Genomic DNA, 16,045 nt, shown 5'->3' with positions numbered 1-16,045 from the left:
GGTGCAGTTTAGAAGGTGACTCCCAGGGATACAGGCTTTTGGAAATGTGAAGTTAGTCTGCAACACAAGTGAAACATTTGGAAGGAGATCCTGGTATTTGGTTTCCCTGATGTTGCCCTGGTTTTGAGAACCAGCGAGAACAATCCCGGCATCTGTTGCTGCAGACAGTGTCCAGGCCATTGACCTCACTCATGCTTGGCTCTTCCTTATGCCACCCCGATGTAAGGTCAGCTAGCGACCTCTGAATTCCTCCAATAATGGGGGCGTACACCCATTGCATTTGTTAGTGCTGCTGAGTAGGGATGTGGATCTGCTCCCCACTCCTTCCCTCTCGATCCTTCCTTCACAAGGCAGCCACTTGCACAATGCATTTGTCAGCTCTTTCGTTGGACCCTAGATCCAGCCTGTATAGAATGGAGCACGACAATCTTTTCTGATTTTCTCTTTGTATTGTATCCATGTTAATGGAGCCTAAAGAGATTTTTAAAAATGTCCTTGGCAGAGTTTTTCACTTATATTGAGATTTTGACAACTAAACTCCTAAGCAGAACAGATGTATATTTCTTAAGTTGTTTTATGGCTTTGGGGTGTGTTTTTATAAACAAAGGCAAAATATGTGCCATAAGTAAAACTCAGTTCTATTATTATATTGGCCAGCTATTTGGCAGTGTTCTTAGATTTTATGTGCTGTGTGTTAAAATATCTTTAACAGATGAGTAGTCTTGACTGAGTTCTTCTGTATTTCTCAGACTACACTGTAAAGTAAACTGGATCAAGACAATGCAGAAGAAAAACGGTCACTCTCAGACCATTTGAATATTTTGGTCCAAATTCCACCAAGTACACCTTGATCAAAATATGTATTTTTATTGAGTTCTACCTTAGTACCCTAGGGAAATTTAGAAAGAGGAATGGTTTTCTTAACTTATACTTTGGTTGAGAAATAAATTGTAAAGAAATAATGATTCTTTCTTACCATAGATCTTCCATATCTTACATAGTTTTCACGAGTGGAAAGAATTTATAATATAGAATGTGGGATCTTAACGAGACTTTTATTTAAAAATGCTTATTTTTCCTAAATATGAATTTCCTGTTAATAAGTGTATGAAATTAGATGTAAGTAAAGCATCTTTTAAATGTTTAAATGTTGTCTTGCACTGAGACTGATGGAATTGGTAAGATCACGCACGTGAACATTTCCTCTGCAGAATTACAGCTCATGGTGTTAACTTCCTGTGTTAGCATCAGTCAGTGTTCCTTAGGCTTTCAGGACTAATAAACTCCTGCACCATGAACAGCCAAAGAGGAAGTACAGCACTCATACTGACCTTTTCCTTCCTGTCAGGGATCCAGTGGAATAACATGTACCAGGCTCCGGAGCCAGGGAGCATGACATTTGGCTGGGTTTGCTGGATGATTCTGTTTGATTCAAGCCTTTATTTCTTATGTGGATGGTACCTGAGCAATTTGATTCCTGGTAAGAATTCCACACTTTATAAAATAACAGAATAAACTTTCCAAATAGTTTAATCCTCTATGCATGAATATTAGAATAATTATTTATTCTTCAAAGAAGACATCTGACAGAGAATTCTTAGGACATATTTGGGAAGGAGCTATGATTTTTTGAGATGCTTAGGGTGGAGTGTCAAATGGGTCGGCTTGGGCTCTGCCTGGGAAGTTGGTGGAGCACACTTCTGGATGTCTCTGGGTGGCTCATGGAGACATGGTCTTGAGGTCTATGTCTGGTTCCTCACCCTTCCTCTCTGGCACTGTTCCCCTGCTCTACTTCCCAGCCTCCCTAACCTAAGCAGCTTTGTTCCTCCACACCCTTCTGCCATGATGTTCCTGCCTTGGAGCCAGCTGTCCATGGACTGAATCCCCTGAAACCATGAGCCAAATTAAACCTCTGCTCTTTTAGATTATAGTGCCAAGTTTTGTATCTCAGGATGAAAAGCTTTCTAATGCACCAAGTGAAGGGTTAGCCAGGATGAAGGCTGGCCAAGTCCACCAAATGGTACACAACTAGTGGGCTTCTGTCAACCACACAGAAAGATTCCTGGCTCCAAGTTCAAGTGTATGAAGCAGGCAGGCATAAGGGGAGCAGGGGCAGGATAAGCTGGGGCCTGTGGTGCTATTGGGCCCCAGACAGCACAGGAGGTTGGCCAAGGGTCACCCGGGTGCAGACTCTGGACAGAGCTAGGCAGGGTACAAAGATGTGGAACTGGGTGACTGGGGATCAGGAGCCCCCTCCAAAGCCAGGACTGTCAGCAGTGGCACGAGTTAGGGCCTTCTCCACACATGTGACAGACGCACCCAGTAGGCTGGGAGACTGTACACCCAGCACAAGGCAGATCACTGATGATAGAGGATTTCCCCTTCTTGTCAGGAAGGGAAGAACCACTTGTGCACATTTAGGGTTGCACAAAAAAAGCAAAAATCTCATTTAAAACATTAAAATAAAATTTTAGGAATTGAATTTTGATGGTATTATATTTTCTTATCAAATTTTCTCATGACTCTGCCAGTATACTTTCTTACCTTTAAAATTAAGAGCTGTGAAAAGAAATTCTTATATACAAACGAAAGCAGAGCAATAGAAGAAAAAGGCCAGTTCATTCTGTCTGTAAAAACGTCATCAGGACTGGGTGAGCTCAGGCATCCCCGAAGGGTGGAGCTCTGGTTGAGATCTAGGTGCCCACTGAGAGCCTCAGTACTCATACGGGGGGCTTTGAAAAGGTAACTGACTTGTGGGGGGACTGTGGCTAAATGTGCTGTTAGGAGACGGGGCCTGGCCAGAAGAGGCGGTCACTGGTTGTGATCTGGAGGGGTGCATCTCCCTCCCTGGCTCCTCCCTTCTCTATCTTCCTGGCCTCCATGAAGTGAGCAGCTCTCCTCCACCAGGGCCCTGTACTACGCTGTCCTGCCTTGGAGCCAGCTGACCGTGGACTGAAACTGTGAGCCTAAATAAACCTCTGCTCCTTTAGGTGTGGTTGTGGGTGTGGGATGTTGTGACTCAGTGACAAGGAGAGTGACTAAGACAGCTGGGCACACAGGGAAACAACATGGTTTTATTGAGAAGATTATTTCCCAGAAATGTAGGAGAATATGAACCAAAGAGGTGGAGAGGTATCTGAATGTACAAGGGTGACGTCAGGTTCTTCCGGGACAAGAAAAGAATCCCACAAGCACAGATAGCAGCACACGCAGCTGTCCTCAGCTGTGGCGAGGCAGGAGAGGTGTGTCCAGGAGCCTGAGCTCCCTCTGCCATCAGGACCTGAGGCGTGAGGAGTCTGGGTGAGTTTTTAACACACTGTCGTAAAATAAAGGGACTCTGTTCAGTTGGGTTTCCCTTCAGATCCTGCTGAAACTCTGCTGCATTAGATCCGAGTCCTGTGTGAGCAGACCCCATGCCCAGTAGGAGGGAGAGGAGTCAGGGCAGGGCAGAGGTGCCTTTGTCTAACCTTCTGGGCACTTCCAGGGGAGGGCACCCAGGTAAAACACAGTTCTGGAAAGAGAAGAAGGGAGACAGAGAGAGGGGAAGAAAGGAAGAGGACAGAGAAAGACAGCACAGAGACACATCAGAGACAGCTGTCCTGACTTCCAACTCCACATCCTTTTGCAGCTTGACCAGCTGGATTTGCGCAAAAGGGAGCAGAGGAAGTGGGCACTGGGGTCTGTCACTGTGACCTTGGGGATTACTGTTCTTTATGGTGGTGCAATCCTGCGTGCTTGTCTTTCGGGGAGACACTGACACTGGGGAGCAGGGTGGAGAAGGGCAAAGGCACACACCAGGGATGATTATCAGGGTCACCGAAGTTTCCTGCCTCACAGTGCTGGGCCCTGGGAAGCTGCTCCTGGCATCCTGTGTGCTCTCAGCACATCAGGGAGGTAGGTGCCCAGGGGCCTGGCCGATGCTGAGAGGGAAGCTCCAGCTACAGCAGAAGGAAGAGAACAAACAAGACCAATAGAGCTATAGGAGGAGACAGAACCATCATTCTATATAAGAGAATCAGCTACAAAAATGGGGCGAGCAATCAATCACACAACTCATCAGAGGTGCACAAAGGCAGGAGCATCGCTGTCTTGTCGGCAAAGAACACAGAACAACGGGCAAGGAAATCCACTCTGGTAGCTGAAGAGCACCCTGCGTGAGTCCAGTGAGGAAGAGACCGTGTATCTAATAAGAAAAAGGGAAATGTTGGTGATCATAGTTTGGAGTGGGATAAATGAAAAGCTGTTGAGTTACTCAACAGAGATACTCGTTATTTTAAATGTGTCAATTTTCTCCAAATTAAAGTACAAATTTCTATAGTTTTAAATTATGTAATGGGTAATATGTAACATTATGATTTCATAAATCATCTAAGTGAAAGTGTCAAAGAGAGGAATTTATTTTTAATTGATAAAATGTTTGTAAAGGATAGCTAGAAATATAAAATAGTGATAATATATAAATATATAATATATAAATATAATATATAATATAAATATAAACATAAAATATATAAATCTAAATATGAATGAATAAATAATATAAATATATAATATAGTGATAATGAAGTATTGAAAATAATGATGGTGAATGGTGGCAACTGATGATTTATACAAAATCTTACTATAAATTGACATGGATTAAAACAGTGGAGTTCTTAGATAAAATAGATAAAAAGTGGGACAGATTAGAAAGCTCAGTACCCAGTCCAAGTGCATGTCATTTACTGTGTTAATGTTGGCAATTTTATTCAGTGGGGAAGAATATATCATTCTTCAATCAATTGGGGAGAAAAAAGTTATACTCTTACCCATAAATTCAGTGGAAATAAATAGTATTAAAATAATGAAGAGGGGTGTGAGTATAGCTCAGTGGTAGAACATATGTCTAGTGTGGATAATGCCCTGGTTCAATTCCCACACTACCATCAAAGAAAAAAGAAATCACACTAAAAAGATCGGAGAACTAGAGGAAGTTTAATTTTTGAAATAGATAAGGCCTTTCTAAACATAATGCCAAAGACATAAATAATAAAAACTCATAGATTTCCTTTATATTAATTTAAATCAGTTTTTCAAAATATCCAAATAAATGAAATTATAGGATACTTTACAAGCTTATAAAAAGCTTATTAACTGTGGGAAAGAAATGGTCAAATTTAAAAAGGATATATCAATAGAAATATCAGCAAATAACTTCAAAAATCATTGTTACAAAAAAGTTTGCTTAATAAATTTCTTAGAAGTCTTAATGCCTTACAAGATCATAAAAATGAATGTGCATAAAAGAAAACTTTTTCCTTCTGTGGCCTGGAAATATGATAAAAAGCGATTATAATCAGTGTAGAAATATATAGGAGGGAGGGAAAATGGCAATAATGCTGATTAACTGCTATCGTATGTATAAAAAAACTCTAAAATTTTTATTGTCCTCGATTCAAAAATGTAAGCTCGAAAGACGTGAACATTTATGTTTATTGCAGATTATTTGTAAAAGCAAAAGTCTGGGAAATGTTCATTTCTAAGAACAGTAGGTTGATTAGGTGACTTCTGTTATGAACAGCTTGGAGTGTTGTAAAATAGTATTCAGCCACTGAATTTCTGTTTTACAGGGGCAGATATTGGTGTGGAATAAGGGAGATCATGTGGTGCCGTGGGCCCAGGGCTTTCTGAAATAAGGCACATGGTACAACAACATCAAGCTAAATGTTTTTAGAAACACATCACTTGGGCTGGGTGCCAAAGTGTGTATGTGTAGTTCTCTATGTTTTTCTGTTTTCCATTTGTCTGCATTGAACATGCACATCTTTTGTTCAAATAAGCGATACAAACAGACTCTATGTCTTACTTCTTTTTTCAAAATGCCAAATGATTTAGTAAAAGAAAAAGGAACCAAAGTATGGGGTTGGGGCAGAGCGAACATCCACAGCACAGGAAGAGCATAGCTGGGCACAAACCAGCCTGATGCTGGCAGAAAGAACAGACCTTTCCAGTGGTGAGCAGCCCTTTATTTTCTCTGATCTGTAAGCGAACATGTGAGACATTTGACTTCTGGTCTTCCCGGAAGGGACTAAAGGACGGAACTGGAAATAAAATGTGCGTGTGTTCAAGCAGGCTGAGGAAATCCATCCTTCCTTCCTTCCTTCCTTCCTCCCTCCCTCCCTCCTCTTTCTCTCTCTCTCTCCCTCTCTTCCTTCCTTTCTTGTTCATGTGAAATAAGATCTACCCTCCTAGCAAATGGTTAGGTATAAAACACAGAGTTGGTAACTATAAGCAGGATGCTGTACAGCAGACATCTAGGGCTGCTTCCATCTGCATAACTGAAACTTTGTTCCTTTCAGTCAGTGTCTCCTGATTTCCCCTCCCTTTGGCCACTGGCATTTATCATCTCACTCTGCCAAGTCTGTTTGAGATTTCCCATATGAGTGGTATCAAGTAGTATTTGTCTTTCTGTATCTGATTGCACTTAATATAAGGTCCTTTGGGTTTATTTCTCTACCCTCCAGTGGCAGGATCTCCTTTCAAAGGCAGAACAGAATTCTATTCTGTATACACACACTGTGACCACAGTCAGCTGTCTGTCCTCCACCCCATTCATCAGATCTCCCCTGCCCCTGAGCGAACTTCTGTAAATCTTTGCACATTCTTTCTCCAGGTGATCAGTCACTGATGTCCAGGCTGCCGGAGCAGAGAGAATCAGAATCAGAATTTTGTGTAACTATATATCAGAAAATATATGTAACAAAATTAATATATGTAATGGAATTGTATATAAAATCCACACAAAGCATTTTATATAAAATTGTTTATATTTATGTAAACATAGGTTACACAGCTACTGGGAATAATTCTGCAATGACCGTATATGTGTATTTATGTAGAAATACATATATATGTAGACACACATTTAGGTTTACATCTATATAAATCAGTTTCCCTATTCATGCATCATCACAGGGCACTTAGTTGATTTCTTATCTTGCTTCAAGCGTTAGCCAGCTTTCTTGCTGCTGGGACACAATACCCAACCCTCAACTTAAAGGAGAGATTTAATTTGGCCCACAGTTTCAGAGGATTCAGTGCATGGTCAGCTGGCTCCAAGGCAAAAGCATCATGGCGGAAGGGTGTGGTGGAGAAAAGCTGCTCAGGTCATAGTACCAGGAAGCTGAGCAGGGGAAGAGCCAGAGAGGAAGGGGTGAAGGATCAGATATGGACCCCAAAGTCACACCCTATGACCCACCCAGATGCAACCAGAAGTGTGCTTTACTAATTCCTTCTCTGAACCCAGTCTGGTGGACAACAACTGTCACAGCTATTGAGAATAATTCTGTAATGACAACGGGAGTGCAGATGTCTCTTCAACATACTGATCTCAAGTCCTTTGGATATATACCCACTGTTAGAGTCACTGGATCATACAGTAGTTCTCTTATCCACTCTTTGAGGACTCTCCATTCTGTTTTCCATTATGGGAGCACCATTTTACATTTCCTCCAGGAGTATACAACGTTTCCTTTTATCTGCACCCTCCCTAGCACTTTTTAATCTCTTTGATCATAGCCATCTGGGCAAGTGTGAAGTGGTAGCTCATTATGATTTTAATTTGCCTTTGCCTCACGCTTAGTGCTGTTGGACATTTTTCATAATCCTCTTGGCCATCTGTGTGTCTTCTTGTGAGAAATGTCTACTTGGGCCCTTTGTCCTTTCAAAAGTTGGTTTATTTGTTTTCTGACTATTAAGCCGTTAGAGTCTCTCGTGTATTTAGAAATTATTCTTTTATCAGATACATGGTTTGCAAATATTTTCTCCCATTTTGTGGGTTGTCTTTACATTTTAGTTTTTCCCTTTGCTTTGCATTAAATTTTTAGTTTGATGTAATCCAAAGTAGGAAGTTTCTTTGAAAAGTCAATGATGCGCCCTGGAGGTGAGGTAGATTGGAGGGAGGGATGGCTTGACCATCCACTGTGAATGCATGTCCAGCATTATGCCAGAGCCTGCAGCTGCCTCCTCTGATGTCTGTGACATCTCCGCTCTCCCACGGACAAAGTGGAGGAGCCTGGGGCTCCTGGGGCTCTCTCTCCCTCTTCCCCTCTTGTCGTTGGTCCTTGTCCGTTCTTACACCTCTCAGCCTCCTTTCTGACTTTGTTTTTCATTTCCAGTGATGGGTTTGAAGCTCCATCTTGAAGATGGGCATGGCTCCCCTTGTTTGGACTCTTGGATCTCCTTTAAGATGAAGCTTTCATTGATTTTCTGATTCTTTCTGCTTCTGGCAGCTCTGCACACCAGTGATGATCCACCTGGACACAGGATGTGTGGAGATTTACAATTGCTCAGCTCTGAGGAAGGGGCAGTTGAATGATAGAGTGGGGAATGGAGAAGTGGACATGGTCACAGGCTTTCTCAAGGATTCTGAGTATGAGGGCTGTGTGGAGGAGCTGGGATGCAGGATTGGGGGAAGAGTAGAGAAATGTTTCCACCAGAAGAGTTTTCTTGCCAGCAGGAAGCATTCAAGAGACCAACTCCTCACAAAGAATTGAAAGGCAGGTCTAAAAGATATTTGTGCACCCACGTTCATAGCAGCTAAAAGGTGGAAGCAGTCCAAGCAGCTATCAGTGAATGAATGGATACAGGAAATGTGGTCTGTTAGTTCAGCAGAGTATCATTCAGGCGTAGAAACCAGGAACGGAGTTCTAACACCTGCTGCAACATTGGCAAATCTCGAGGACGTCATCCTGGGTGAAATAAGGGCACAGACTCTGCCGTTCCACTTATAGAAGAAGACATTCCTAGAGAAGGAAGGGGGTCAGGGCCGGGTTCACAGAGGAAGGCTACTTGGCTCCGAACCACCAAGGGATGGTGGGACACTTGTCCCTTCCCGTGTGTTCCAGGAGACATCAGCCATGCTGGTAGCAAACGTTTCTTCCCAGAGCACACGACCCACCACTCCCTACAGGGCTGTGGCACTCCGGATCCTCACCCCATGCCTGCATCACCCCAAGCCATGGGGCAAATACCTAGAGGTGGCCCTTCGGGCAGTCTGCAGCTCACACAATGCCTCAGCTCTTGCTTACTGGCCTCTTACCTCTTCCTTCCCTGGGAAACCACAGTACGGGCTCAGAGCCCACTCCTGCCGTCCTCTCTGCCCTGACCCATCCAGAGATTCCCCGGGTGGCCCTGTGTGGCACGCTGCCCTCTCTCCTCTAGCAGCTGTGAGTAACAACCTGGCTTTTCATTGGCAGCATAGTCTCCTGATCTGTTGGCTGCTCCATGCAAGGATAAAAATATAATTTATGTTTAAAAGCAGCCATTCAGGGTGCCAACCAAAAGTGGCCCTTCCCACATTTCTAAAACACCATGAGAGCATCTCACCATGTCGAGAATCACTGTGTGGAAGTGTCCCTAGGTGGAAGGTGAGAAACCCCCCCAGCTCTCTCAGTCCCCGCCCCCCCTCCAAGCTCCATGCACATCAGTGCTTTCCCTCTGTTTTGTCCGTTTTTCTCTGTTCACTCACAGGTTCACAGGTTGACCCCGACATCCCCAGCCTGCGAGGATGGGGCACCAGAGAATTCCCTGGCCGGTCACAGCTCACCCACCAGCCTCTGGTCCTCTCCGAGAGGATTTGTTCCATAGACTCTTCTTTATGTGTTTCCACTTAACTTGGATTCTGCTTGATCTGTCTAATTTCATCGACTTCTTCTTTTATTACTGCCAGTTCTTTTGGGAGGAGCGCTAAAATTAGTTTCCTGGCCTCCATAAGCCGGGAGGCAGTTCCCCCCAGGAGAAAAGCTTGGTGTAACCAAGGGCCTCTGCACATACTCATGTGCCCAGTTACATCTGGTGATGTGAGCTGGGTGCGTGGGCTTCGAGGTTGCAAATAAAACAAGTTCGGATTTGTGAGCAAAAGCAGACAGCAGAGGAAACTGGAGGAGCCTCCACACACATGGATTTGGCAGGAATTTGCTTCAGTAAGATTAATAGGTTAAGTAACGGGATTTAGAAAATATGGACAGATTAGCCCAAGATGGCTTATTTAGCAAATGAATCTTTAATATTCAATTTATCTCTATTTTCTCTTTTTATAACTCAGAAAAGGCTCTTACTTTGCCTTCCCTCCTCTCCCTGAAGCCATGGCCCAAATTCTGGCCTCTCTGTAACTGCCCCGGGTCATCTGGGACTCTTGGAATGCCTTCCAGTGCTACCAGGTCACTCCCTCCCTGCCCTCCACCTCTGCTGTCTCCTCCATGCAGGGCAAAGTTCAGGTTCTTAGAAACAGATCAGGCGGATGCCGCCTCTGCTGCCTGGCTGTTATGCTGGGCTCCAAGGTGCCTGCAGGTTGAAGGCTCTTGTCCTCTGTGAGCCGCCCTCCCCCAGGGCATGCACACCTCTCTCGGCAGTCACTCTGGTGGGGCGCAGTCCCCCTCCAGTGCTCTGACACCGCCACCAGATTAAATAAGGATATTCAGTAAAATTCAAATTTCAGATGAACCACACGTAATTTGGGGGATATACACAGAGTTAAAACGTGTGCCTGAAATTCAAACTTAATTGGGCATCCTGTGTTTATATTTGCTAAGTCTAGCAATGCTGTCCTGTAGGGGACAGGGGAAGGGGACGTTACCAGAACCTCTGCAGTTAGTCCTGGTCTCCTGCGAGCCATGGCAGCACACGGCGAATTACAGGAAAGGTAGAAAAATGAGACTGAGAAGAAGCTGAGCTTTGGGTCTGATCAGTGCTGCTCTGGGCAGCAAAGACAAAGCCCCCAGCTTACCACACCTTTTATTCAGTACATCAGGAGAAACAAATGTAACAAATGACTTGCAGAGAGTTCAATAGTTCACATTGGGATAAACAAGGTGTAATGGAAGGCTTGCAGAGAGTTCAGTACATCTCCGGCAAACAAGATGTTAATCAGTCCAAGAACAATGAGGAATTGAGCAGATGTTTGTTCTCCCAGGATGTTTCTTGTCCTGGAGAATCACAGCATCACTGGATCACTGAAGTCTCAGTTGTGACCGGAGGCCAAACTGGAGTTATTCTGTAGCTGGGCTGTAGGCAAGAGAGCTAGGCTAACCAAATGATTTATCCCTAGAATTATGTAGCATTGCTCCCAACACTGTCCTACCCCTCTGCCTTTTCCTTCTGGAACTTCCCCCTCTGTTCCAAGGGCTGCCTCCACCCTGGATGTGATTGCAGTGTCTGTTAGCACCTGTTCCTCTCAGTGATTTTGGCCAGTGGCGTTCATTAGAACAGAGGTTGCAAGAGGAGGAGGCCCTGATTCATTTGTGGCCCCTGCACCACCAGAGGGTGACTCATTGGTGCTGGCTGATGACCAGTATCTCTCGGGAACAGGAAATGCGGACTGGGTCACAGCATGCAGGCACAGGATGTTCTGGCCTCCGGCCACCTCTGGGTTCGCTGTTCTGATGCTGTGTCCTCACCTGCCCTGTGTGTTCTTGGGCTGACCACTGGAACTGTGCCCGCTGTGGTGGCCCAGCCCCACCCATCCCCAGCAAGCCTCCTCCCTCCCTGTCAGGGCTGCAGGGAAGGTGACTGACCCGATGATGGACAGAGGCATAGGAGCTCCACAACAGGACTCTCCTGGCGCTCCTGGATTTGCTGCAGCTTGCTGGTGTGTGCACTGAAAGACATTTCTGAAATTTTTATCTACCTTTGTGTAACTTTTTCTTAAGTTGAAGTGGAGCAGAGCTGAGGTTTGGTTTCAGGATTTCCTTGGGGGGCACGCAGTAGATGAAGATCCTCAATTGATTCCTTCGGAACAGGCAAGGGCACCTAGTTTCAGTCTGCACACAGGAACTGTTCGTTTCTTCCCACTGATGCTGAAAACTTGAGCTATAATGCATTGTTTGGATCTGGGTTTATTATAAAATGTCTGAGAAGTGCTTACTCTTATAGAGAAACAGGAAAAAAATCCAATTATCTCCACCCTTGCTAACCAGAACTAAGTATATCTTTCCTATGTTTTGTTTTGAGATGCTTTTTGGTTCATAATTGGGTTCATAATTATATATAAATTTTTTTCTGTTTAAAAAATAATGTCATCCCACACCTTAGAAAATACTGTTAATAGCTGTCCAACATCTCATAAAATGAAAGTAATAATTTCTTGTACTTTCCCCTACTTTGACAGTTAAATAATTTATGCTTTTTTCCAGTACATAAGTTTGTAATCAGATGCATATCACCACTCCTATTGTTTTGTCAGTTAGGTTCCTAGGATTTTAATCCTAATTCAAAATCTACAAAGCAAGTCAGTAACGGTGTCCGAATCCTCTTACCGACTTTCTTCTGTGAAGGTGATGGGCCTCACGCGGCTGTGTCCAGCAGGACCCTGAGCATGGCCATGTCACCTGTGAGGTCCCTCAGCAGGAAAACTTCCTGGGCAAGCAGCAGAGCAAAGCAGTGGCGAGCATTTCTAGAACGATTTCCCCGTGTCTGCTTATTCCTACATGTCCTCTTATTCCTAGCATTGTGTTCTTCATGACTGTGTGGATAGGGGCTTCCGCTGTAACTGGGAGCTAAGGAAACTGAGGTGCTAGAGATGGGATGAATCTCCTTGCTTGTCTGAGGCAAGGGCAACTAGTCTGAGAGGACACCCCCTTGTCCCCTGGCTGTGGCACCTTTGTGCTCCCATGAGTAATGAAAGAGAGGAGGCCAGCCAGGGTGTGGCTTTGGGAACCAACAGCAGTGTGTCCTTGGACAGGCCTGGCTGTCCTCTCTTTCTGTTAGGAAGGTAGAAGTGATAATAGGAATGGCACATCAAGGATTGCAGTGCTGTGTGAATTAATACAGTCAGGACCACAGACAGTGACCTGGACAGCCGGAGCCCATGGACTGCCACTGCAATGTGACCTGATTATCCTGGAGGGCCGCGTCCTCTTTCTACAAAGGAATGGAGCTTGGTTTGCTAGGGTCTTCAAGAACATCTGCCTGCAGTTGTTTGCCAGGCCTGCCATAACCAAATATCACGTCAGGGGCAGTTGAAAACAGGTGTCGTTGTCTCACTGTCCTGGAGGCTGGGATCCAAGGTATCTCCGGGTCAGTTTCTGTCTGTGGCTCGTAGGTGGCCGACTTCTCCGTGTCCTCACATGGTCACCCCTCTGTGTAGCTGTGTCCTGATCTCTTATGATTAGGGCACCACACCCGCCCTTTGTCCTCATTGAGCCTTAAGAACTCCGTCAGGACCATCTTTCCAAGTTCAGTCCCACTTTGAGAGAAATGCTCAGGGCTAAGCCTTCACCATGGGGATTTTTGGGGACACAAGGCGGCCCATAGCCAGTGTTCAGCACTAGACCCCAACAGTTCCACCCCTCCCCTCTCTTTCTGAAGGTCATGGGTTTTTGAGTGAGTGATCACTTTTGAATATCCTAGTTAGAAAGTGTACACACTTATGTGTGTCTCTGATGGTCAAAGTAATAAAATCATATTCATATGGGTCTTTCTCATTCCAACCACTTGTAGAATTTAGGCCTTTAGGTAAGTTATTCTCATCTTAAACTAGCATGTACATATTAAAGAAAATTGGGACTGTTAAGAATTAAATCCCCTTTCATTTTGACATATAATAAGGGGAAAGTGACTTAAAATGGACTGAAATGAATTTGCAGAATACATTTGAGGAATGTTGATGGTTTTCATATGGAAATGTTAGTGTTAGGAATTATTCTTCTTTGTGGAAGTTTTAATTAATTCTTTCATGCACTTCATGCTCTTTCTCTCATCTGGCGATCCATGCAAACATCAAAGATAGGCAAAGAAGAGCTGTAGCAAGATAGAGTGGCACTATGGGGCGGAGGGTGAAACATTACTCTGAGGAATATTCAGTAATTATTCAACGATACTTTATGAACTCCCTCAGGGCATCTTGGGGGAATGGATGTAGGGGTGCTAGCAGATGGCCTCACTCAGGCCAAGGAGAGAGATTTGAGGCCCCCCTCATGGCTGATATGCTCCTCCCAGGACTTTGCTGGTTTGTGCATGGGATGCATGTTGAGAACATTAACATTAAATAATATTTAAAGAGGATCAAGATGCGCTATGTATATGTATCAATTCTCCATGATGAATGTGTTTATCACATATCACAAGTATATACTGAAAAGGAAAGATATTTTTATATTAATTAAGATATTCTATTACAGAGCCCTCATCTCCATAGAAAAACACAGTTCAACTGATTTGAGTCATATCTTACTGTTTAGGAGCCTTTGGGCTGCGGAAACCATGGTATTTCCCCCTGACTGCATCATATTGGAAGAGCATGTGTGGCTTGGTGGAGAAACAGCAACTATCTCTAAGTTCTAGTATGTTCTTTGTCAATGAGGACTTTGGCAAGAAAGGTTTGTAAAGGAGTAACACTGCTGAATGCATGGAGGCCCCCCCAGCAATTTTCTTTTTCCGTTTCCATATGAGCCTTTATGACTGGGTACTGACACCCGGAGAGCACTTTGCAGCTCTCTCTGTCTCCATGACAGCCACAGGACCACATTTTAGTCCAGGTCCCTGGTCCTTTTTAGCCTGCATCATCTAGAAACCCCAGAGTGGCTCCTGCTACGTGTGATTTATTATTTATCTATATTATTTGCATTTGCACATATCTAAGAATTCTGAGAAATGGAAGGATTGGTCTAAAATGAATATGTAAAAAAAAACAAAAGCCAAAGTTGGCAGCTACCGGGTGGGGTGCACTGTGAAATGTTTGGAGTTTCCCACCCACTGACTTCGTGACAGAGGGAGTTTGTCTTCCACTCACAAATGGGGAAATTCTCAGGGTGGTCAGTTTCAGGCTCTCAGGAGACAGGGGCAGAACAGTCCCATCCCTCTACATTCCGTGCAGGGCTGGTCCTGTGGGCTGGGCACACAGGCCCTTTGACTAAAGGACCACTCAGGGAGTCTAAGTGTGAACTGGGAGCTCCCATTATGGTGGCCCTGTACTGTAGGTCAGCATCAGAAACTCAGTTTTTTTCCTGATTAAACAAGGAAACTATGAACCTTTTAGAAAGTTTGGAACATGCCAGCCAGCAACTACCAACTCTTACCTCCAGAGAGCACTTTTTATGGACCCTTTGGTGTATAATGAACCTGCCTGTTGTTTGGTCTCTGCATCTACACAAATTTCAGTGGGTCTTTTTTATTCTTTTGTAAACTGGGCTTTGTCATCTGTGATTTCACATTTTGGTCATTACATAACTCCCTTCTTGCTTTCAACAAAGATGTTTGAACTATGCAGTGTGTTTCACAGAGCCGGGGTTCAGTTGCAAAGAAAGCAATGAATGAATAAGTGCAAACACTGTTTTGGGAGCTTTTGAAATCTTCTCAGGATAAATTGTCATCTTCCTCACAGGCTCATCACAGCAAAGCAGGGGAGGAGAGCTTGAGGGGGGGCCTCTTGGAGTCTCCCTGGTGTCTGTCACCAAGAAGTATGAGGGCCACAAGGTGGCGGTGCAGGACTTGACCCTCACCTTCTACAGGGGCCAGATCACTGCCCTCCTGGGGACCAATGGCGCGGGGAAGACCACTGTCATGTGAGTTCTCTTTACCTCCATTCCCTTCTTAAAGGCATCAGTTCACCTGGGACACAGAAGGTTTGCTTTTTTTCCTCTTTCATTTCTTTTGAGTCTTAGTACTGAGTCAGAGACAGAGGAGAGAGCTCGGGCTCCGAGAACTGCCCGGCCCTCACTTACACCACAGTTGCCTTTTAGGCCTACAGCCAAAGAGGTGGGGATGGGTGGACTGTGCTTTAAAAAATTAGTTCTGTTCTTTTTTCTTTTTAACAAATAATTCATCCTGTTTTACCTTACACTTTGAAAGTCCTTTGACACTTTTAGTTTTTGTTGTACTAAGTGTAATTTTGCTTGCATGTCTGTAAAGATGATGAAAAGGAGAAGGATATTTGTGAATTCTTTACTCACCTTTGTTTCACCTTCTATTTTGTTGTTGTTGTTGTTGCTAAGGCTTGGTTTTTGGTTTAGCATCCAAGAGTTCCACATTTGATTAAAGGATCCAATCTTATGGACCATCTCCCTCCCAC

The 16,045-nt window shown here is 44.3% G+C and overlaps 1 protein-coding gene across 1 annotated transcript in view; it reads left to right on the top strand.

The window, feature by feature from the left end:
- Nucleotides 1-16,045, top strand: part of Abca13 (ATP binding cassette subfamily A member 13) — a 267,945-nt gene that overhangs the window by 50,649 nt on the left and 201,251 nt on the right. The window contains exons 13-15 of the mRNA XM_087196525.1: nucleotides 1,349-1,480; nucleotides 14,217-14,354; nucleotides 15,359-15,539. Of these exons, the coding sequence (XP_087052651.1) occupies nucleotides 1,349-1,480; nucleotides 14,217-14,354; nucleotides 15,359-15,539 (451 nt within the window). The remainder of the gene's footprint in view (nucleotides 1-1,348; nucleotides 1,481-14,216; nucleotides 14,355-15,358; nucleotides 15,540-16,045) is intronic.

This window comes from Heterocephalus glaber, unplaced genomic scaffold (genome assembly GCF_053883595.1).
Source record: "Heterocephalus glaber isolate CG9 unplaced genomic scaffold, H.glaber_assembly_v1.0 deba00001610, whole genome shotgun sequence".
Taxonomy (NCBI): domain Eukaryota; kingdom Metazoa; phylum Chordata; class Mammalia; order Rodentia; family Bathyergidae; genus Heterocephalus; species Heterocephalus glaber.
The sequence above is the reverse complement of the archived record's forward strand: the minus strand, read 5'-3'. Positions and strand labels throughout refer to the sequence as shown.